General features: G+C 42.7%; 1 protein-coding gene and 1 long non-coding RNA gene across 5 annotated transcripts; one reads left to right on the plus strand and one right to left on the minus strand.

The window, feature by feature from the left end:
- Positions 1-506: 506 nt before the first annotated feature.
- LOC115113428 (uncharacterized) lies at positions 507-8,371 on the minus strand. The gene is made up of 3 exons (XR_003861110.2): positions 8,096-8,371; positions 2,236-2,323; positions 507-1,881 (listed from the first exon to the last, which is right to left on the minus strand). It is a non-coding gene; the product is annotated as an uncharacterized LOC115113428 (long non-coding RNA).
- A 100-nt stretch (positions 8,372-8,471) lies between these two features.
- Positions 8,472-23,943, plus strand: LOC115113427 (AP-3 complex subunit mu-1-like). Of its 4 annotated transcripts, none has more exons than XM_029641044.2 (10): positions 8,472-8,695; positions 9,928-10,114; positions 11,893-11,983; positions 12,119-12,290; positions 15,787-15,924; positions 16,061-16,146; positions 16,620-16,753; positions 16,878-17,085; positions 17,298-17,442; positions 23,170-23,943. In XM_029641044.2, exons 2-10 carry the CDS (start codon positions 9,933-9,935, stop codon positions 23,268-23,270), a joined length of 1,257 nt encoding a protein of 418 aa, XP_029496904.2. In that variant the 5' UTR covers positions 8,472-8,695; positions 9,928-9,932; the 3' UTR covers positions 23,271-23,943. The 4 variants fall into 4 exon arrangements, with proteins under 4 accessions (XP_029496904.2, XP_029496901.2, XP_029496903.2 ...); XM_029641041.2 differs by having other exon boundaries at positions 9,931-10,114; XM_029641043.2 differs by lacking the exon at positions 8,472-8,695 and adding an exon at positions 8,820-8,922 and having other exon boundaries at positions 9,931-10,114.
- Positions 23,944-24,562: the final 619 nt, after the last annotated feature.

Consider the following 24,562-nt stretch of genomic DNA (forward strand, 5'->3'; position numbering starts at 1 on the left):
CTACCTGGCATGATGACTCCTTGCTGTCCCCAGTCCACCTGGCCGTGCTGCTGCTCCAGTTTCAACTGTTCTGCCTGCGGCTATGGAACCCTGACCTTTTCACCGGACGTGCTACCTGTCCCAGACCTGCTGTTTTCAACTCTCTAGAGACAGCAAGAGCGGGAGAGATACTTCTCAATGATCGACTATGAAAAGCCAACTGACATTTACTCCTGAGGTGCTGACTTGTTGCACCCTCGACAACTACTGTGATTATTATTATTTGACCATGCTGGTAATTTCTGAACATTTGAACATCTTCTGTTATAATCTCCACCCGGCACAGCCAGAAGAGGACTGGCCACCTCTCATAACCTGGTTCCTCTCTAGGTTTCTTCCTAGGTTTTGGCCTTTCTAGGGAGTTTTTCCTAGCCACCGTGCTTCTACACCTGCATTGCTTGCTGTTTTGGGGCTTTAGGCTGGGTTTCTGTACAGCACTTTGATATATCAGCTGATGTAAGAAGGGCTATATAAATACATTTGATTTTATTTGATTTTACATTGCAGTGGGTGGAAACTCAACAGTTATCTATTTTTTTCCCCCTTTCTTTCTTTCTTATATTCTTTCTTTCTTTTCATTCCATCCAGGTACTAATCCTGTGGGAATGTGTGTGTGGGGTGTGGTGCGTGCATGCGGGCGGGCGTGTGTAAGCAGCGCAGGTGACTAATTAGAGTGGAGATCAGGTTTCTCCCACAGATGTGCTCCTGACTGGGTACTCTATTCTGTGTGGTAGTGTGCTCAGGGGCACATTTCCACACACACATACATGAGATGCATATTCTATATAATAAGCTAAAATGTATACATAAACCAGGACATAAATACATGGACTGATACAGTTCAACAGAATTTGGGGGAATGAACTGATATTTACAGTACCTGTACAATAAGTGGATTGGTGTGATTTAGAGTGTGTGTGTGAGTGGTTGGCTGTGGAGGTGGATACTTACACACCGGTAAGGCCTGTGGTAATCACATTATACACGCTTAGGAAAAGAAAGGGTTCCAAAAGGGTTCTTTGGCTGTCTCCATAGGAGAACCCTTTTGTGTTCCATGTAGAACTCTCTGTGGAAAGGGTCCTACATGGAAGAGTTCTATCTAGAGGGTGCTACCTGGAACCAAAACTGGTTCTTGCAAGAGTTCTCCTATGCGGACAGCCCGAACAACCCTTTCTCGCTCTCCACACGAATGGTCTACAGCTACACACTCACTGCAGAACAAATCTCATAGTGCCGCCTGGCCTAGCCTCTAACAGGTCAATCAGGTAACTAAACACACCATGGCAGGTGTGGAAATATTTATGAAAAGCTCTCCTGCTAACACACCATGACCTTTCTTTTGTGATTTATTAATGTCACACTGTTGCCTGGCTCAACAGAGCAGCCTGGCTCAGAAGTGTGTGTGTGTGTAATCACATTGACTGTGATTCTTTTGAAGACCATGATGCAAAGGAAGGAATGAGAAAAGACAGCTTGGTAGTAATGTGGCAAAATTGCCAGGGGACCCACAGTGTGTGAGATGTCATCAAAGATAACAGGACTATGAGGCAGCATTTACAAAGAAGCGGAGCCCACACACATAGACTAAACACAAACACAGGACAAATGCGCACAGACAACAAACACACACACACCCATGATAAATGTGAATGGACAAAAACACCTATAATGTTGAGGGTGAAGTTGGCGTTGCTGCACACATGGCCGGCTGCATTCTTGGCACAGCAGTAGTACAGGCCATTGTCGTTGTGGCTGGCGCTCTTGAAGATGACTGTGTGCTCCTTGTTGATCTGATGGGTTTTTTCTGTCAGTCTATCTCGGAACCACTGGTGGCAAGTGGGACTGAAGGTAAGGGGAGAGAGAGAGTGAGGAGGGCATGAGAAAGGTCTCTGACTGAAATGTTGACAGTAAAAGTAAAAGTACAGAGGTAAAATAGTGTGTGCACAAGCTATTTGTTTTATAGAATGTCAGTTTTGTGGCTGTAATTCCATGCATCAAAAGCGAGAAACGCAAGGTAATGTGTGTGTTAACCCTTTACTTAACATGAAAGAGGGGTGAGGAGGCCATGAGGGAGACCTTTTGTCTTTTCAGTATGGGGGCCAGAGCAGTTTTTCCCAGTACGGTTGTTGTATGTACATGAGATACAGGCACCCTTTTGAACTCTGAACTCAAGGTGAAGGAAGAGGTGGGGCTCACCGCGGGTGTCCGTTAATGTGGCACCGCAACATCACTGGTGCAGAGCTCTCGATCTCCGATCTCAGGGTCACACCCCCACTTTCCAGTCCTGTTGAGAGAGAGAGAGAGAGAGAGGGAGAGATATATTCCTGTGTGACTCTTCTAACGGAACACACAATCACAGTATCCAACTGTGATGTTAATGGATCTAGCAAGCATCAGACAAAGCCAGGCAGACTATATTGTCTTTCCCAGTTAAAAGGACCACTCAGGCTGTCAGAGGAGCGCATAAAGAGGAATTCAAGGGCTATCTGGACTCTCCATTAGTTGCTCTGTGTGTCAGGGGAATCTAATATCCAGAATAGAAACTGCCCTGAAAAGAGTTGCAACACCGAGCAAAATTCCTATGCAGTTTTGTTTAGTTTATCTAGTCGGAAGATTTGACAAAAATAGCACATAATTGTTGTTATATCAGATTAATCTGCCATACTGGCATGTATTGATGACGTAATGAAATGAGACCGGCAGATTCTATGGAAGCATGGCTAAACTTCCCTTGCAGCTCTTTTTTAATTTAACCTTCATTTAACCATGTGAGTCAGTAAAGAACACATTCGTATTTCCCCTAACAAACCCACACAAATATCAGATTGACAACATGAAGCAGTGAGAATCTCCCTCACGGATCCATTCCCACTGAAATGTAGCCAATGATAAAGCATATTAGTCTTTGATTCTCCCCTGCTGTGTTGTGTGACAGAACTGCTTCGCAACTGGCACCCTAATCCCTTTTTAGTGGACTACTTTGGACAAGGTCTGGACAAAAGTAGTGCACTATATAGGGAATACGGTGCACAGGACGCACTGGGCTGTGCAGACGCACCGGAGACACAGTGCGCAGAGCCGGCGCAGGATATCCTGGGCCAAAGAGACGCACTGGAGGCCAGGCACGCTGAGCCGGCACCATCCGTCCTGGCTGGATGCCCACTCTAGCCCGGGCAAATGCGGGGAGCTGGAATGCAGTGTAAACGTGCACTGGAGACACCATGAGCACCACCGCATAACACGGTGCCTGACCAGCACCACGCTCCCTACAGTTAGCACCAGGAGTTGGCTCAGGAATCCAACCTGACTCAGCCAATCTCCTCGTGCGCTCCCCCAAAAAAATGTTTTGGGGCTGCCTCTCGTGCCTGCTCCGCTGTGCCAACTCTTCGTATTGTCGCCGCTCTGCTTTAGCCGCCTCCATCTCCTCCCTTGGACGCCGATACTCTCCAGCTTTTGCCCAGGGTCCCTTGCCTTCCAAGATCTCCTCCCATGTCCATTTCTCCAGAAAACACTGCTCCTCCCGGCCACTGCGCTTGGTCCGTTTGTGGTGGGTAGTTCTGTCACGAAAGTCATCAGGGAAATGACCGGACCAAGGTCCAGCATGGTGAGCGTACATTTTCTCTTTACTTAAAATGTCGCCAACAATTACAGGCCACTAACAAAGACAACTACCCACAACTAAGGTTGAAAAACAGGCTGCCTAAGTATGATTTCCAATCAGAGACAAAGGTAGACAGCTGTCCCTGATTGAGAACCATACCCGGCCAAAACATAGAAACAGAAAACATAGAAATAAAGCAACTAGAATGCCCACCCTAGTCACACCCTGGCCCAACCAAAATAGATAATAAAATACTCTCTATGGCCAGGGCGTGACAGCATGTGATTTGGTGCTATTTGGGATGCAAACTGTCTTTTTGACTGGAGGGTATTTTAACTTAAGGGAAATTAAAAGCAATATGGGGTTAAGAGGCTATGGAGTCAGTGAGGGGTCAACAGTGAGGTTAAGATGTCAGATTAATCTTATGTTTGAAAAAGCCACGAAACCTACAACTCCAGGAAATTCAGCGAATCCCTCTCCCTGATACTAGAACCGCACTGTCGGTGACCCCTTTAATCACGCATTATTCAACACAATGCCCAACAAGCACAATGAGGGGAAAAACAACCCAAAATATTTATCTTTGCACAGTGCATTGAGTGCAACGCTAGCTAGCGTTCTGACAGACAGATAGGGGGACAAAAGGAGACATTCACAGCGAGAACTACTGAACCATCTACCCTACTCCAACGGGTTAGGAGGGTAAAGAGGGGAGGGAGGCTGTCTTATACATACAAGTGTAAGGGGATAAAGAATATGTACATAAAGATATATGAATGAGTGATGGTACAGAGCGGCATAGGCAAGATACAGTAGATGGTATCGAGTACAGTATATACATATGAGATGAGTATGTAAACAAAGTGGCATAGTTAAAGTGGCTAGAGATGCATGTATTACATAAAGATGCAGTAGATGATATAGAGTACAGTATATACGTATACATATGAGATGAATAATGTAGGGTATGTAAACATTATATTAGGTAGCATTGTTTAAAGTGGCTAGTGATATATTTTACATAATTTCCCATCAATTCCCAATATTAAAGTGGCTGGAGTTGAGTCAGTGTGTTGGCAGCAGCCACACAATGTTAGTGGTGGCTGTTTAACAGTCTGATGGCCTTGAGATAGAAGCTGTTTTTCAGTCTCTCGGTCCCAGCTTTGATGCACCTGTACTGACCTCGCCTTCTGGATGATAGCGGGGTGAACAGGCAGTGGCTCGGGTGGTTGTTGTCCTTGATGATCTTTATGGCCTTCCTGTGACATCGGGTGGTGTAGGTGTCCTGGAGGGCAGGTAGTTTGCCCCCGGTGATGCGTTGTGCAGACCTCACTACCCTCTGGAGAGCCTTACGGTTGTGGGCGGAGCAGTTGCCGTACCAGGCGGTGATACAGCCCGCCAGGATGCTCTCGATTGTGCATCTGTAGAAGTTTGTGAGTGCTTTTGGTGACAAGCCGAATTTCTTCAGCCTCCTGAGGTTGAAGAGGCGCTGCTGCGCCTTCTTCACAATGCTGTCTGTGTGTGTGTGGGTGGACCAATTCAGTTTGTCTGTGATGTGTATGCCGAGTAACTTAAAACTTTGCTACCCTCTCCACTACTGTTCCATCGATGTGGATAGGGGGGTGTTCCCTCTGCTGTTTCCTGAAGTCCACAATCTTCTGCTTAGTTTTGTTTACGTTGAGTGTGAGGTTATTTTCCTGACACCACATTCCGAGGGCCCTCACCTCCTCCCTGTAGGCCGTCTCGTCGTTGTTGGTAATCAAGCCTACCACTGTTGTGTCGTCCGCAAACTTGATGATTGAGTTGGGGGCGTGTGTGGCCACGCAGTAGTGGGTGAACAGGGAGTACAGGCGGTTTTCCCATGAGGTCAAGCAAAGAGGCACTGAGTTTGAAGGTAGGCCTTGAAATACATCCACAGGTACACCTCCAATTAAGTCATTGTCAATTAGCCTATCAGAAGCCTCTAAAGCCATGACATTTTATGGAATTTTCCAAGCTGTTTAAAGGAAAAGTCAACTTTGTGTATGTAAACTTCTGACCCACTGGAATTGTGATACAGTGAAGTATAAGTGAAATAATCTGTCTGTAAACAATTACTTCAGGTCAGATTCAGTTGATTTGATACAATGTTGCACTTCACTAGCAATAGCTCAAGTCAAGACAGATAGAAAAGGGAGGATGACAGGCATAGATGTGATTGATAAAAACAGTATTTTCATTAGTATTATCTACCGTTTTTGTCAGCTTTATGTAAGGCTATTTTTTACTTAGTTGACAATAGAGTTATAGACCAAGTGCTCATTTAGGCTATTTAGCCGCCAATGATCCCGGTGTATCAGCGTGTCTATACGGCAGAGGCTTAGTTGAATTAACTTTTATCATTATGATTAACCACATGACAATGATTGAGAAACTAAACTGCTATTATTTAAATCAAACTGTTCCACGAAAATGCACATATGAAAATCCTAACTGACATGCAGATCAGTAGAAATGGATCATAGAAGTAGATCTTTTGTATGCTTCCCCAAACCTGAAATTCACGCACTGCCTATGAAGTCTATAAAATAATTGCCTCCACCTTTCTATGGTCAAATGTTCAATTAAGGTAAGACATGCTTCATAATATGAAGTAAACCATTAAGTATGTTTCCAAAATGCATACTGACTACAGATGAGGAAAAAGTCTGGTTGTATTCGATAAAAGTTATTAAAACATATGTACAGGACAAACGTTGGTAGAGGTAAGCTTATCAAAACTCAACTTCATCTTGATATAAGCGAACAGAGTTGAGCGTTCCTCAGCTACAACTGTTTTAAAACATTGTATTTTGCATTTGTGAAATTATTTGGATGTGAAATGAAAGTAGAGGGCTTTGTTTCTAGAACCACACCGTAATTGAGAATCGATTTACATTTAGATGGAATATTTGGCCATTTTGGCTGCCAGAGTCACTTCACCTCGAAACAGAACATGCAAGGTCCTTGTAACGTAAGGCTCCTTTAGTCCATTATCTGTCGTTCTGCCCCTGAAGAAGGCAGTTAACCCACTCCACTGTTCCTAGGCCGTCATTGAAAATAAGAATTTGTTCATAACTGATTTGCCTAGTTAAATAAAGGTCAAATATATATTTTTGAAATTGCGGAGTGAGTAGCTTTCCTTTTGTGACACTACAGTGACATTGAACTTGTGCTGAGGACAGACAGCCACTCAGACTAAAACATTATTTTCATCGGTGCTTCAAGGATTTTGAGTCAGACAGACCAAGGAGACTCGGGTGACAGTACAGAGTCCCTGACCCCTAACCTCTTACCCTAAACTACTGATTGCAGGGAACTTCAGAGCACGCATAGCTACATAAAGACATATGGGCTGCACTAGCTGGGTCATTCCTACTGAGTGGTGCCTTTTCTGTCCCCAGGTGTTAATCATAAACTTCCACAAGAAATAGAAGCCATAAAAGTCATAAAATATTCTAAGCATTTTGTAGTCCTAGTTAAATTCCCTCTCATCAATAAAATGTTTTCACAATTTTTGTATTGATTATTCATTTAAGATTTTCTGTGTGTCCCTGATATCACTTTCCATCTGGCTAGTTTGTTGTAATTCTCCATTTAAGAAAACAACCTACTTCCTACAATGACACCACACTCAGGAAGTGACCATTTCTTTGGTGGAAAAAACTATGGTGCAAAGCTAAATAAATTGAAACACTCAAAGTTGTATAAATGTTTAATGTTATTAGTCTGTATGTCCCCCTCAAATGTCCACCCTATTGGCCTAAATTACAGAGAAAAAAAATCAAAATTCCATGCAAGAAATTGCCAAGAAACTGAAGATCTCCTACAAAGCTGTGTACTACTCCATTCACAGAGCAACGCAAACTGGCCCTAACCAGAATATAAAGAGGAATGGGAGGCCCCAGTGCACAACTAAGCAAGAGGACAAGTACATTGGAGTGTCTAGTTTGAGTGAGAAACAGACTCCTCACAAGTCCTCAACTGGCAGCTTCATTAAATAGTATCTGCAAAACACCAGTCTCAAAGTCAACAGTTGGGATGCTGGCCTTCTTGTGGTTCATTTAACAAAACCATGGGAAAATGAAGTTTTTTTGTAGGGTGTTTCGATAAATGCAGAAAATAAGGTCTGTGGTAAACAAACACAGGCTTAAGAGATTTTAGCTATACGTTTTGTTCTAACATCACCTTTGTGAATTTTGAAGTATTTATGTAATTAAAAAACACAAAGGCTTGATGATTTCCGTGTGTAGTGTGTGCGCACACATTTCCGAACGGAATAAGTTAGATACACTCAGAGTTCACCGACTAGACCCTCGCTTCGAGGTTTTGGCAGTAGCTGCATGCTAGCGAAAACTCTTGAAGCCAGACTAGTGTGTAGGCAGTAGCCATGCCCAGCAGAGCTGCATTCAACTAGCTACTATAGCTATTATCTACCTGGGTTTGGTCGAGGTTCTCTCTGGAGTTTTCCTCTTTGGAGCTTTCTCTGAAGTTGTTTTTATTTTCTGATGGGTTATCCTTTTTCTCCTCGAACGGTCGGAGTTTCTTTGCACTAGGTTCGCCTGACACCATGAATGATTACGCCGAGACCTCCTTGAGTAAAGATGAGAATATCAAAATGAATCTAGACAGGGGAAACGGCTTTAAAATAATCACTGACAATACAACGGCTACCACTTCCACAAAGTCAAACTTCATGACACGTGTTTTTATTTTTGGACTTAATTTAAGGTTAGGTTTACAATCACACTTTAAAAATATACGTTTTAGAAATGGGCGGGGTTTCTGACTTTGTGGCTATGGTAACTAGTGAGTCGCTAAAGCGTGATGAGCCAACCCGGATAACGCTGTGCCAATTATGGGACTTCCGATCACGGCCGGTTGTGACATTACACAACCCTGGTCTGTTGTGACGCCTCTAGCGCTGCAGTGCCTTAGACTGCTGCGGAGTCGGAGATTTCCAAGATTCCAGTTGTTTTCAACGCGATATTAGCTGCCTGCAGACGATTGTGCCTGACTAGAAATACAGGAACTTTGGTAAGAAGTTGATGTTGTGCTTTTCAGTCAGTGCATGTTTACACACAGATATTCACAAATGTCGAGGTTGAATGTTCAAAGGTTTTATGTAATGTTTAAAGGTTGTATATTGTGCTAATAAGAGTAGAAATGTGCATATTAAATCAGGCTTCTGTGTATAGTGGCCAGACTACTCTGACAGTGCAACACAGTTTTATTCCTGCCACTCTAGCACTGGAACAAAGCAGGTAACGATACTTGTTGACACACTTGAACTAATTTAACCGCTATATCAACCGATTTAACAAGACTCATCTTGCTGAATGTCACAAGCTAGAATAAGATTGATGGCTACAATGTTGCAGACAGTTCGATCAGTGTGCTCGAGGCTGCAAGGCTAGGCTAACTTCGTTGAGTCCATATCGGTGCAGACAGAGTTTATGAGCTAGTTAATAACCAGATTGAACTATTTAGCCAGTGGACTACTAGGCTTTGATTTTAACATCTGACAGTGGATGATATTTATCATCATGGATCAACTTTAGGCTGTACAGCCCTTCTAGACATCTGGAGTTTGTCTCTGCATCTTGGATGCAACGTGGCACATACCAAACTAAAGTGAAAGACAGTGATTTCATTGTGCATTGTACACAACCCTGGTCTGTCGTACTGTTCTGGCCTGTCTATTCCACTGATCTGATCTATGGGGTAGATAATATATCTCTAGCCATGTAATGTAGGACACATGTGTTACACCTTTGGCTTAGGGCTGTGGACCCGTGAGCACACAAACAAACCTTTATATTTATTTATTTTTAGCCCTTCCAATTGGTAGTTAGTATTGTCTCATTGCTGCAACTCCCGTATGGACTCGGGAGATGCGAAGGTCGGGAACTGTGCATACACCAAAACACAATCAAACCAAGCCGCACTGCTTCTTGACACAATGCCCACTTTACCCTGAAGCCAGCCGCACCAATGTGTCGGAGGAAATAAGTACACTGCTCCAGTGTCAGCGTGCACTGCACCCGGCCCGCCACAGGAGTCGCTAGTGCGCGATGGGACAAGGACATCCCTGCCGGACAAACCCTCCCCTAACCCAGACAATGCTGTGCCAATTGTGCGCCGCCCCATGGGTCTCCCGGTCACGACAGAGCCTGGACTCGAACCCAGAATCTCTTTAGACCACTGCGCCACTCGGTAGGCCACACACAAACAAACCTACCTGTGTAACACCTGTCCCTCTCTACCAGCAGAGATGATCAACAGCCTGTTCTTGATCAACCCTTCGGGGGAGATCTTCCTGGAGAAGCACTGGAAAAGTGTGGTCAGTCGGTCGGTGTGTGACTACTTCCTGGAAGCCAAAGAGAAGGCTCTGGAACCTGAGGACGTTCCACCTGTCATACACACCCCTCATCACTACCTCATCAGCATCTACAGGTCATGCATGCAGTGTATTAGGAATGTATTCAGACCCCTTGATTTTTTCCACATTTTGTTACGTTACAGGCTTATAAAAAAAAATGATTCAATAGTTTTTTCCCCTTAATCAATCTACACACAATACCCCATAATGAACTAGTGATATGTTTGCAAATGTATAAAACAGAAATCACATTTACATAAGTATTCAGACCCTTTACTCAGTACTTTGTTGATGCACCTTTGTCAGCAATTACAGCCTCAAGTCTTCTTGGGTAGGCTGCTAAAAGCTTGAAACACCTGTCTTTGGGGAGTTTCTCCCATTCTTCTCTACAGATCTTCTCATGCTCTGTCAGGTTGATGGGGAGCGTCGCTACACAGATATTTTCAGGTCTCTCCAGAAATGTTCAATCCGGTTCAAGTCCAGGTTCTGGCAGTGCCACTCAAGGACATTCAGAGATGTGAACCAAAGCCACTCCTGCGTTGCCTTGGCTGTGTGCTTAGGGTCCTGTTGGAAGGTGAATCTTCTCCCCAGTCTGATAACCTGCTCCAGAGCGCTCAGGACTTCATCAAGGATCTCGCTGTACTTTTTTCCCTCGATCCTGACTAGTTTCCCAGTCCCTGCCGCTGAAAAACATCCCCACGGTATGCTTCATCGTAGGGATGGTGCCAGGTTTCCTCCAGATGTGACGCTTGGCAATTCAGGCCAAAGAGTTCAATCTTGGTTTCATCAGACCCGAGAATCTTGTTCCTCATGGTCTGAGAAGTCCTTTAGGTGCCTTTTGGCAAACTCCAAGCGGGCTGTTATGTGCCTTTTTCTGAGGAGTGGTTTCCATCTGGCCTGATTGGTGGAGTGCTGCAGAGATGGTTGTTCTTCTGTGGAGATGGGAGAACCTTCCAGAAGAACCCTGGAGTTCTGTCAGTGACAATCAGGTTCTTGGTCACCTCCCTGACCAAGGTCCTTCTCCCCCGAATGCTCAGTTTGTCCAGGCAACCAACTCTAGGAAGAGACTTGGTGGTTCCAAACGTCTTCCATTTAAGAATGACGAGGCCACTGTGTTCTTGGCAACCTTCAATGCTGCAGAAATGTTTTCTACCCTTCCCCAGATATGTGCCTTGACACAATCCTGTCTTGGAGCTCTACGGACAATTCCTTCAACCTCATGGCTTGATTTTTGCTCTGACATGCATTGTCAATTGTGGGATCTTATATAGACAGGTGTGTGCCTTTCCAAATCATGTCCAATCAATTGAATTTACCACAGGTGGACTCCAAGTTGTAGACACATCTCAAGGATGATCAATGGAAACAGGATGCACCAGAGTTCAATTTTGAGTCTCATAGCTAAGGGTCTGAATACTTGCGTATATAAGGTCATTTCTAAAAACCTGTTTTTGCTTTGTCATTGTGGGGTATTGTGTGTAAATTTGAGGGGAAACAAATAATTTAATCAATTTTAGAAAAAGGCTAACAAAATGTGGGAAAAGTCAAGGGGTCTGAATACTTTCTGAATGCACTGTATGTATACATAGAAAGACACGCTCGCACCCACACACACACACACATACACAAACTTCAACAGCTACAGGACGCACACTCACACCTCATCATCTACAAGTTATTTTATTGGAATTTATATCACTATTTAAGAAACCGTCATATATCCAAAGCCAATGTAAAAACCTGCTCACTCAAGACAGACAGTTTTAAGGTCTGTCTTTATTAGTGTGTTTTTTTTATAACATTTGTTTTGTATACACGTATGAACGTTGCTTCACACATTTTATTATTACAGGGACAAGCTGTTCTTCCTCTCTGTCATCCAGACTGAGGTTCCTCCGCTGTTTGTCATTGAGTTCCTGCACCGCGTCGCAGAGATGATCCAGGTCTGACACAACTCTAAGCCTGACAGATTGCCAGGATTAGTTCAACCTGGATTATACCTGGATTACCTGAACTATTTTATAACCAGTAATGTTTAAGTGTGTGTGTGTGTGTGTGTGTGTTTTTTTTTTCTGCAGGACTACTTTGGGGAGTGTTCGGAGACAGTAGTCAAGGACCACATGGTGATGGTGTATGAGCTGTTGGAAGAGATGCTTGACAACGGGTTTCCCCTGGCAACCGAATCTAACGTCCTCAAAGAGATGATCAGACCACCCACCATCCTCAGATCTGTTGTCAACACACTGACAGGTCGGAAGTTTACATACACTTAGGTTGGAGTCATTAACTCGTTTTTCAACAACTCCACAAATTTCTTGTTAACAAACTATAGTTTTGACAAGTCGGTTAGCAACTTTTTTCAGTGGGCATTGCGTATACTCACTTCTTAATCCCTACTGATATCAAAGTAGTGTAGTGGAGGTATACGACTGATCAATTATGTAGTACAATAGAGAAATAATGCACAAAGTAGACTACACAATTTAAAAAAAATGTACCTTTATTTAACTAGGCAAGTCAGTTAAGAACAAATTCTTATTTTCAATGACGGCCTAGGAACAGTGGGTTAACTGCCTGTTCAGGGGCAGAACGACAGATTTGTACCTTGTCAGCTCGGGGATTTGAACTTGCAACCTTTCGGTTACTAGTCCCAACGCTCTAACCACTAGGCTACCCTACTGCCCCAATCACAAAGCACGTGAAATATATTCACATGCACACAGCCTAGTTTCAGCAGAATATCATCTGCAGGCAGCAAGAGTGTGTAGCTCTTGCTGCCTGCAGGTTTTGGCATGGAACAGCTCACAGAAGAATGACATCGGTAAGCCGGTAGGGTAGGAAATATGTTTCAACTAATGATATCCGCCAGTAAATGCTAACTTAAGCAACAATGGTTATGCAAACCAGATATTGAAACAGTTTAGTCCGAAGTGTTATTTGTGTTGCTGCAATTGTCGTCATGCGCCATTTGCATCAGGGGCATAGACCTGGATGCTCCTGGGTGGACAAAGACCCACCCACTGGAGAGCCAGGACCTGACAGGCCCACCCAATCAGATTGATGTGGTTTAAGCATTGTTGTGGACTTGGATCAAACTTTTGTTATTTATATAAAAAAATACGTAATTTTGAGAGTGAAAATCTGAAAAATATATAGGAAAACATTTTTTTTTTAAATAGGATTTTTCAGACCGGTGCATTTCCTTCGCGGGGTGGGCCGTTTGGGAACCTTTTGGCAAAATGAGCTTATACCCACTTCTCCAGGCACCACTACACCACTGCATAGGGCTGAGGGAAAGACAGCAGTTACACACTGCATTATGTTAAAGGATAAGCAGTCCATAAACTGGGACATAAAAAGCCAGTAGGTTCCAATCATAACAATACAAAAACACAACCGTTAAGCATTTCCCAAGATAAATCTATTACTATTACTTCACATTGCAAAAAAAACATTTCACATTTAGCACACAAAGTAACGGGGACCTAGAGTTTAAAGTGGAACTGACAGTACTTTGTCTGTCAATGATCACAAGTCAGTCATAATGTGGCTAATAGGCGTATCGGTCTTAGGCACTGCATCTCAGTACTAGAGGCGTCACTACAGACCCTGGTTCGATCCCAGGCTGTATCACAACCGGCCGTGATCAGGAGTCCCATAGGGTTGCGCACAATTGGTCCAGCGTCGTCCGGATTAGGGAAGGGTTTGGCCAGGGTAGGCCGTCATTGTAAATAAGAATTTGTTCTTAACTGACTTGTCGAGTTAAAGGTTAAATCAAATAAAAAATACAATTATTTAGCAAGCTAAAAACCCTGAGTCTATCGTTAGCTAGGTAGGATCATTTCATGTCATGCCATTGGAGGAGTGGGTGACTGACTGACTTTTCTCCTCATATTGTCTTTTGGTGGTTATACACAGCTACAGATGCAGGTTTCATTTCGTCAAGTTCTTGCAGGCTAACCAACTGTTATCCAGTTAGCGTATCTCTTGCATTTGCAAATTCACTCTGATTATCTACTACGATTTCAGAGCACTCGATCTGAATGTGGCAGAGCGCAGAACAACTGATCCATTTACAAATGCTCAACAACCGCTGAATATGACTGGTGTCAGTAAACGTAGGCAAAAAAGTAATAGTTAGTCAATGCTTTAGATAACAACATGTAAACAGCCTAACCAGTTCTGCTTCTGCGAGTAAAATGGTCAGAGTGAGGTGTTTTCTCATTTCTGTTTGGAAGTAGCAATCTAGCCAGCTTTTGTCAGTTAGCTTGGGTGCTTGGTAGTGACAAGCATGCATTGGTAGGCAAGTTGCAGAAGGACGAGGAGACTACAATTCCCCGTTGTTTATCAGTGCAATTTTTACGGCCAGCTAGCTGAAAAAGTTATTTGGCAGTAAAAATTGCACTGATAAACCTCAATCAATCTAATTTATTTATGAAGCCTTTCTTACATCAGCTGCTGTCACAAAGTGCTGTACAGAAGCCCAGCCTAAACCCCAAACAGCAAGCAATGCAGGTGTAGAAGCATGGTGGCTAGGAAAAACTCCCTAGAAAGGCCAGAACCTAGAAAGAAACCTAGAGAGGAACCAGGCTATGAGGAGTGGCCAGTCCTCTTCTGGCTGTGCCAGGTGGAGATTATAACAGAACATGGCCAATGGTTCACAAAGAAGGGCACCTACCTATTGGGTAAAAACAAAAAGCAGACATTGAGTTTCCCTTTGAGCATGGCTGTTATTAATTATACTTTGGGTGGTGTATCAATACACCCAGTCACTACAAAGATACAGGCGCCCTTCCTAACTCAGTTGCCGGAGAGGAGGGAAATCGCTCAGGGATTTCACCATAAGGTCACTGGTGATTTTAAAAGAGTTTAATGGCTGGGATGGGAGATAACTGAGGATGGATTAAAAACATTGTAGTTACTCTACAATATTAACATAAATGACAGAGTGAAATGGATGAAGCCTGTACAGATTACAAATATTCCAAAACATGCATCCTGTTTGCAACAGGGCACTTAAGTACATATTGCAAAAAAAGAGGCAAGGAAATGCACTTTTTCATCCTGAATACAAAGTGTGATGTTTGAGGCAAATCCAACACTTCACTGAGTACCACTCTTCATATTTTCAAGCATGGTGGTGGCTTGTCATCGGCAAGGACTAAGGAGTTTTTTAGGATTTAAAAAAACGGAAAATTATAGAGGAAACTTGGTTTAGTCTGCTTATCAAGGCAACATTGAATGTTCCTGAGTAACTTAGTTACAGTTTTGACTTAAATCGGCTTCTAAATTTATGGCAAGACTTGAACATGACTGTTTTGCAATGATCAACATCCAACTTGACAGTGCTTGAATCATTTTTTAAATAATGGGCAAATATCATACAATCCAGCTGTGCAAAAGCTCTTACAGCTATAATCGCTGCTAAACGTGACTCTAACATGTATTGACTCAGGGGGCTGAATACTTATCTAATGAAGAAATATTAGTGTTTTATTTTCCATTAAATTGTTTTAAATATTCTTCCACTTTGACATTAGAGTATTTTGTGTAGGTCGTTGACAAAAAATGACATCCATTTTAATCCCACTTTGTAACACAACGAAATGTGGAAAAAGTCAAGGGGTGTGAACTTTCTAAAAGCACTGTAGGTCGAGATAAAGTGACTAGGCAACAGGATAGATAATAAACTGTAGCAGCAGCGTATGTTATGAGTTAGTTTAAAAAGTGTGTGTGTGTGTTCCAGGGACCAGTAACGTTGGAGACACGTTGCCAACTGGTCAGCTGTCGACCATCCCGTGGAGGCGGGCCGGAGTGAGGTACACCAATAATGAAGCTTACTTTGACGTGGTGGAGGAGATTGACGCTATCCTGGACCAATCAGGTAGGAGAAGTACTGACTTGTCCACCGGCACCACGGTGCAGAGATCCCGGAAGTCAGATCCAGAGGTTAAAGGTCAGGCATCAGGAGTTTGTGTGTGTGTGTGTCGTCTGTAAGCTGTGTTATGATTGGTTAACAGGTACAACAGTGTTTGCAGAGATCCAGGGCGTGGTCGAGGCGTGTGTCAAGCTGTCTGGTATGCCAGACCTCACACTCTCCTTCATGGTGGGCCCCCACACACACACTATATCAGGGTTGGGGTCCATTTGAATTGAAGGTAGTCATTTCAGGAAGTGATTTAACTTTTTAATAAAAAAATGGAAATAATAAATAACTTTTGAAAGTTACTTCTTGAATTGATTTCCTTCAATTCAAATTGACCACACACACACACACACACATAAACATGGGTGGCAGGTAGCCTAGCGGTTATGAGCGCTGGGCCAGTAACCGAAAGGTTGCTGGTTCGAATCACCGAGCCAGGAAAGTGGAAAAATATTGCCGCTCTGCCCTTGAGCAAGGCAGTAAACCCCCAACAACAACTGCTCCCCCGGGTGCTGTGGAAATCGATTAAGGCAGCCTGAGGCATTTTGGGCTGAATGCATTCAGTTGTGCAACTAACTAGGCATTTCCCTTCCCACACACAGAGAGAGAGCCCCAGTGTATTTGTCTATTCATACTGCATTTTGTCGTTGCAGAATCCTCGTCTCCTTGACGATGTGAGTTTCCACCCATGTGTTCGCTATAAACTCTGGGAATCTGAGCGCGTCCTCTCCTTCATTCCCCCTGATGGGAACTTCACCCTAATGACCTATCACGTCAATGCACAGAAGTAAGGCTTTAAACTCTGACCCCTAATCCTAACACTACCATGTCTATTATTTTCAGTTTGGTAGCCATCCCAGTTTAATAATAGTATTGGTAATATTCTATTTATTCTGTTATATTCTATGCAGTCTTGTAGCCATCCCAGTGTATGTGAAGCAGAGCATCAGTTTCTTTGAGTGTGGTTCTGATGGCCGTTTGGACGTGACCGTTGGACCGAAGCAGACCATGGGGAAGACGGTCGAAGGGGTGATGGTCACGGTCCACTTGCCCAAAACTATCCTCAGCATCAATCTGACTGCCACACAGGGCAGTTACACATATGACAATGGTACAAAGGTAACTACACGCCTACTACCCTGTTACCTTGTAACCTCTAACCCCTGAGCCTAACCACTACACAGAGTAGCTATACCTACGACCCTATTTCCAAGTTAGACCAGGTAAACAGCAAATCAGCAGACATTACTATTAACAAACTTCTCCATCTCACAAGTACCCCTGAACCTAACCCCCCCCCTTTTCTCTCTCCCGCGCTCTCTTCTCTCTAGTTGTTGGTGTGGGACATTGGAAAGTTGAACCCACAGAAGCTTCCTAACTTGCGAGGTAGTCTGAGTCTGCAGGCTGGAGCCCCCAAACCAGAGGAGAACCCCAGTCTGAACATCGACCTGAAGATACAGCAACTTGCAATATCAGGTACCCCTGACCTGTAACTTTTGTCCCTTTCAGCCTCTCCCCATTGTTGGGTTATTCCAAATCGGTTCCTACTACCTAACCCCCTTGTAGATCTGGAGGAATTGGATAAGTAGAAGTCTTATGGTAATAGTTTAGTCTTGCCTCCTTATTGATTGTTGAAATGGGACCATATTGCTTCCATTGATCCAATTTTCATAGATCTATGAGTGGCTCACTAATAGGTGCTAGGGGTACATTTGGAATTAAGCTAATCTTTCTCTGTGTCTTGGCAGTAAAGTTTATGGTGTTGGGGGTAGTAACATGCTCTGTGAAAGGTTGTATTGCCATAGTAATACTGCATGCTAAATATCCATGTATACTCAGTTTATTAGGTACACCACCCCGTTCACGAAAATGGTTCACTCCTACAGACAGTGAGCCGTGGCTGTGGCTTGCTATATAAATAAAGCAGTCAGACAGGCATCAAGGCATTCAGTTACAGTTCGATTGGACGTTTAGAATGGGCAAAACGAGTGCCCTAAGCGACTTTGAGCGTGGTATGATCGTCGGTACCAGGCACGCCAGTTCTAGTGTCTCAGAAACGGCCGACCCCTTGGACTTTTCATGCACGACAGTGTCTAGGGTTTACCGAGAATGGTAAGACAAAATAAAAACATCCAGGCAGTGGCAGTCCTGTGGGCGAAAACAGCTCGTTGATGAGAGGTCAAAGGATAAATGCAAGCTAACATGCAAGTTACAAATAAGCTAATAACGGTGCAGTACAAATTCTGAGAACGGCATCTCAGAATGCACAACTCGTCAGTCCTTATCACAGATGGGCTATTGAAGCAGACAACCACACCGGGTTCCACTCCTATCAGCTAAAAACAAGAAGAAGCAGTTGCAGTGGGCACATGATCACCAACACTGGACAATTGAATAGTGGAAAAACATTGCCTCCTCTGACGAATCCCAGCTCCCGATGTGTCATGCTGATGGCAGTTCGGATTTGGTGTAAGTATCATGAGTCCATGGCCACATCCTGCCTTGTTACAGGCTGGTGGTGTAATGGTGTGGGGAATATTTTCCTGGCACATGTTAGGTCCTCTTGATACCAATTGCGCAGCACTTCCGTTCCCCGAAAAATGCAGGTTGTTCTGGAGACATAGGGGCATCCTACACTGCACTACACTGAAAAAAATATATAAATGCAACATGCAACAATTTCAAAGATGTTATTGTTACAATGGTTCATCTTTTAAAAGTTGCAGTGCAGCTTGCATGGTGCCACAGAATTTTATGGCACGTTTTTTAAGTGTGAACCACTGGTACCATTAATGCTCGTTAGTGCTAGTTTTTCCCCGTTGGCGAATTGAACCCCTGTCTCCCGCGTGCCCGCAATCTCTAGTACAGGCCTTATTGAAGGCTACCAAATGCTTCTCAAAGATGCCGTCTGGGGGTCAAACTAGCACTAACTAGCATTGTAAATAAGAATTTATACTTTAACTGCTTCCATATGTGTTATTTCATAGTTGTGATGTCTTCACTTCTACATTGTAGAATGATAGTAAAAATAAAGAAAAATCCTGGAATGAGTAGGTTTGTCCAAACTTTTGACTGGTATTTGCTTAATTAATTTGATTTAATATTATGGTGGTTCTATTCCAAGGAAAATGAAAAACACTCTGGATGGGGACGGGAAATATGACGCTGTACAACGTGATGGTCGGGAGTACAGTACTGGTCTATTTAGCTAAAGAATGTAGTGTCCTGCGGGTGCGCAGGATACCAGGGTTCAATTCCCCGACGAGGCGGAAGGAGTAGGCTGTTCTTGTAAATAACAATTTGTTCTTAACTGACTTGCCTAGTTAAATAAATCCTCTTTAAATAAGACCTACACCACTTTTAACAACACATTACTCAATACTAGTGAGACTCTTGTCGCCTACGGTAAGCCTACAGTATATCTAAAAAATATGATGTGACTCTCCGCCAATAATTACATATAAAGAGGATTGGAGGATATTTCTGTAATTCAATGATATGTATTCCCGTAGTAATTCGTTATGGATCCATAACTAAATAAACATCAGCATTTGAAAGAGTATTTGTATTATTTTATGAATGAAAGCATAAAGATGCCATTTATTAGTTACATTGTTTTAGTTTGAACCTGCAGACTGGCACTAACAGAACAGCTGGAACGTTTCCCTAGTCAGCGCCATTATTAGTGCAATGCCCCTTAAAGTGTTGGCAGGGTGGGTGTCCACCCCCTTCCTCCTCCCTTCCCCATGGGCTAGGTCGGTCTTCTGTGCGCGGCTCTGCGGCCCATCCCGTGCCCCCTGCCCTTGTGCCTTGAATCTTGCGCGCTTTCAGTGGATACAGCTGGAATCCCATTGTGCGCCACTCGGGAGCTGTGACCAATATATATTGTCCTGCTAATAAGGGGGTTAATAATATATATGTGAGAATATCCAACGGGCTTTTATATAATTCTAAATTAATAATAATAATAGTCACTTTGTTTAAAAATAACAATATTTTGGAGATTTCGTTTTCAAATAACATAAAATGAGCGAGGAAAAAGGACATTCTTGAACATGGAGTGAGACATTGTTACTAATTTGTAAATCAAGCCAGTTTGTTATTTAGGAAGATTTATTTCTGTTTTTAGAGGGAGAAAAACCAAAAACCTACAGTCATCTCATGGGTCTCTCAGTTGAGCCCACCACAGGTATTGAAGCAGCATCTGTAACACAGCTATGCAGTGTCTTAGACCATTGCGCCACTCAAGAACTGTACAAGGTGACCGGTTGGGAGTGGCATACAGTACTTCAGTAAGAGCAAAATAATCCTAAACACTAAAAGAATGAAAACCTTTGTGTAACTACAGTTTTAGGAAGTAATACTGAAGTTGTGCACAATTATCAGTTTTTATTTAGGTTTGTCGCCCATTCATTGTAGGGCCCAAAAGCATAATCAGTTCTCTAACTCCCCATTGCGCTGGTCTGGAGCAATAAAGTGGTGAAGCAGGGTACCGTACTAAACCACAAATTACCTCTAAGTCCCGTGGCGTAAGCTCACAACTTTTTAAAGGAGGAACCACTGTACAGTTCATATACAGTGAATCAACAACAAGTGGGACACAATCATGAAGTGGAACGACATTTATTGGATATTTCAAACTTTAACAAATCAAAAACTGAAAAATTGGGCGTGCAAAATTATTCAGCCCCTTTACTTTCAGTGCAGCAAACTCTCCAGAAGTTCAGTGACGATCTCTGAATGATCCAATGTTGACCTAAATGACTAATGATGATAAATACAATCCACCTGTGTGTAATCAAGTCTCCGTATAAATGCACCTGCACTGTGATAGTCTCAGAGGTCCGTTAAAAGCGCAGAGAGCATCATGAAGAACAAGGAACACACCAGGCAGGTCCGAGATACTGTTGTGAAGAAGTTTAAAGCCGGATTTGGATACAAAAAGATTTCCCAAGCTTTAAACATCCCAAGGAGCACTGTGCAAGCGATAATATTGAAATGGAAGGAGTATCAGACCACTGCAAATCTACCAAGACCTGGCCGTCCCTCTAAACTTTCAGCTCATACAAGGAGAAGACTGATCAGAGATGCAGCCAAGAGGCCCATGATCACTCTGGATGAACTGCAGAGATCTACAGCTGAGGTGGGAGACTCTGTCCATAGGACAACAATCAGTCGTATATTGCACAAATCTGGCCTTTATGGAAGAGTGGCAAGAAGAAAGCCATTTCTTAAAGATATCCATAAAAAGTGTCGTTTAAAGTTTGCCACAAGCCATCTGGGAGACACACCAAACATGTGGAAGAAGGTGCTCTGGTCAGATGAAACCAAAATTGAACTTTTTGGCAACAATGCAAAACGATATGTTTGGCGTAAAAGCAACACAGCCCATCACCCTGAACACACCATCCCCACTGTCAAACATGGTGGTGGCAGCATCATGGTTTGGGCCTGCTTTTCTTCAGCAGGGACAGGGAAGATGGTTAAAATTGATGGGAAGATGGATGGAGCCAAATACAGGACCATTCTGGAAGAACCTGATGGAGTCTGCAAAAGACCTGAGACTGGGACGGAGATTTGTCTTCCAACAAGACAATGATCCAAAACATAAAGCAAAATCTACAATGGAATGGTTCAAAAATAAACATATCCAGGTGTTAGAATGGCCAAGTCAAAGTCCAGACCTGAATCCAATCGAGAATCTGTGGAAAGAACTGAAAACTGCTGTTCACAAATGCTCTCCATCCAACCTGACTGAGCTCGAGCTGTTTTGCAAGGAGGAATGGGAAAAAATGTCAGTCTCTCGATGTGCAAAACTGATAGAGACATACCCCAAGCACCTTACAGCTGTAATCGCAGCAAAAGGTGGCGCTACAAAGTATTAACTTAAGGGGGCTGAATAATTTTGCACGCCCAATTTTTCAGTTTTTGATTTGTTAAAAAAGTTTGAAATATCCAATAAATGTCGTTCCACTTCATGATTGTGTCCTACTTGTTGTTGATTCTTCACAAAAAAATACAGTTTTATATCTTTATGTTTGAAGCCTGAAATGTGGCAAAAGGTCGCAAAGTTCAAGGGGGCTGAATACTTTCGCAAGGCACTGTAAGTAAAGTAGGCCCCAATCTATGGATTTCACATGACTGGGACTACAGATATGCATCTGTTGGTCACAGATACCTTTTTAAAAAAGGGGTGTGCATCAGAAAACCAGTCAGTATCAAGTGTGACCACCATTTTCCTCATGCAGCGTGACACGTCTCATTTGCATAGAGTTGATCAGGCTGTTGATTGTTCACTTCTCTTCAATGGCTGTGCGAAGTTTCTGGATATTGGCGGGAACTGGAACACGCTGTCGTACACGTCGATCCAGAACATCCCAAACATGCTCAATAGGTTACATACCTGGTGAGTATGCAGGGCATGGAAGAACTGGGACATTTTCAGCTTCCAGGAATTGTGAAGCTGAATGGGGATGTACTACATGGGGATGTACATTATCATGCTGAATCAAGGTAATGGCAGCGGATGTTTGGCACGACAATGAGCCTCAGGATCTCACCGTGGTATCTCTTTCATTTTATCGATGGCAATTGGAATGCACATTGTGTTTGTTTTCCGTAGCTTATGCCTGCCCATACCATAACACCACCGCCATCATGGGGCACTCTGTTCACATCTTCACGGTACAGTTGAAACCGGGATTAATTTGTGAAGAGCACACTTTTGCTTCTTGATATGCCACACCTGTCAAGTGGATGGATATTATTGGCAAAGGAGAAATGCTCACTAACAGGGATTTGAACAAATTTGTGCACAAAATTTGAGAGAAGCTTTTTGTGCATTTGAAAAATTTCTATGATCCATTATTTCAGCTCATGAAACATGGAACCAACACTTTACATACATTTTTGTTCAGTGTAAATGGGTGTACCTAATAAACCTCAGACTCAATGGAGAATATGTGTGTCGATAAATGTTACAGCATAGGCGTTTTGATAAATGTGTAAATATATGGTAACTAAAGTTTATGGTAAATCCATGATATAGTTAATCCAAAAACAATCTTTTAGTATTTTGTTTATTTGTCCACTGTTAATACATTCCCCAAAAATAGTGCATGTTAGCGGTCAAAATGTCAAGATAAAGAAAATTCAGTACAGAGCTAAACAAATGGTGATGCGTTTATGTTAACTGTGTTTTAGGACTGAAGGTGAACAGGCTGGATATGTTTGGTGAGAAGTACAAGCCTTTTAAAGGGGTTAAATACATCACCAAGGCTGGGAAGTTCCAGGTGCGGACTTGAAGAGTGAAACCTAAAGGTCATAGGTCAACTAGCCAACGTGCCTAATGCTCTGGGTCAAAGGTCAACTCTTAGACACGCTGGCTGTCAACTATTATGCTCTCTATTTGTAGTTCAGAGCCATGATCGGTCCATTATGACAAATGTCTGAAACTTGTAAAAAGATTCACGTCACAGCAGACTGAATTGAGCTTTTTACATGCCCAGTGTCAACCCTTCTACCTTATGCCTTTTTATACCCCTATACTCCTTCTATATTAGGGACAGAGCCTGTATTAAATAACTTTGTTGTTTATTTAAATGTTTATTATTTGGATGGAATGGAGTTGTTGGTCTGCGAAGGGAATTGTTTTGGACAATCAACCTATTATTTATCCTGTATCTGGAATTAAATAACCTCTACGGAATCTCACTGTGTTCCGGCACAGCCCACCTCTCGCTCTCTGTCTCTCTTGCTCACTCATCTCCCCTCTTTCTATCTTCTATTTCTCTGCTTTAGCAGGTAGATTTAATATCTAGTTTTATATAAAGCATATTTTTTGACCATTTTATGACTAATAACCCTCTAATGCTGAGTAACTGCAACCATGAGTGGAATCTCATTTGGTCGTACATGGTGTTAATTAATATACAGGCTAACAATTACTGCAAGTATTAATAAAAATACATAAAGTCACTACTGCATTTTATTTGCCGTTCTCACCAGGGCCTTTTGGTTGTCCTAATGTTATTTTGCCCACAACCTTCTGGGAATGGTGCAGGGTAGTTGCTTGGCTTTGGAACATTGTCAGCACAGTTAAAGAACTTGACAAAAAAACATTTATTTTCTTTGTATTTCATTACTTTAACACAACGTTTCCTAAAAGTTCAAACATGGTTACATTTAATTTCAATTTTGGTAATGTTCTAGGAACATTCTCCAACTTGTTTGACATTGGGAATGTTCTCAAAGTTCAGAGAACATTAAGAATCAATGTTCTTCTGTGGAAATTTCAGTACTTCAGCATAATGTTTTCTGCAGGTTTCCTCATGGTTCTATTTAAAGTCATGTTCTCAGAACATTAAGAAAACTTGCCATAAAAACTCAAAGTAAATACTTTGTAATGTTCTAAGAATGTTATTTAAAAACATTCATTCTCATCGTCAACAAAACTCTCTATCCTCTATCTTGTTAAGTGTGTTCAGGTGTGTTGGCCTGAACTTGTTTTCTTTGAAATGGGTTCTGTTTGAATAGACTAAAATGAACAGCTTTGTATGAGTTAAAAAACATGGCATGCTAGCTCCTTCCTGGTGGT

The sequence above is a fragment of the Oncorhynchus nerka genome, linkage group LG28 (assembly GCF_034236695.1).
Source record: "Oncorhynchus nerka isolate Pitt River linkage group LG28, Oner_Uvic_2.0, whole genome shotgun sequence".
NCBI classification, from domain to species: Eukaryota; Metazoa; Chordata; class Actinopteri; order Salmoniformes; family Salmonidae; genus Oncorhynchus; species Oncorhynchus nerka.

Bases quoted from the DNA above. Each gene is read 5' to 3' on its own strand.
- LOC115113427 (XM_029641044.2), top strand. From the start codon at position 9,933: ATGATCAACAGCCTGTTCTTGATCAACCCTTCGGGGGAGATCTTCCTG. The intron at 11,984-12,118 runs GTCTGACACAAC...TTTTTTCTGCAG, and splicing joins GCGTCGCAGAGATGATCCAG to GACTACTTTGGGGAGTGTTC. The intron at 16,147-16,619 runs GTGGGCCCCCAC...TTGTCGTTGCAG, and splicing joins ACCTCACACTCTCCTTCATG to AATCCTCGTCTCCTTGACGA.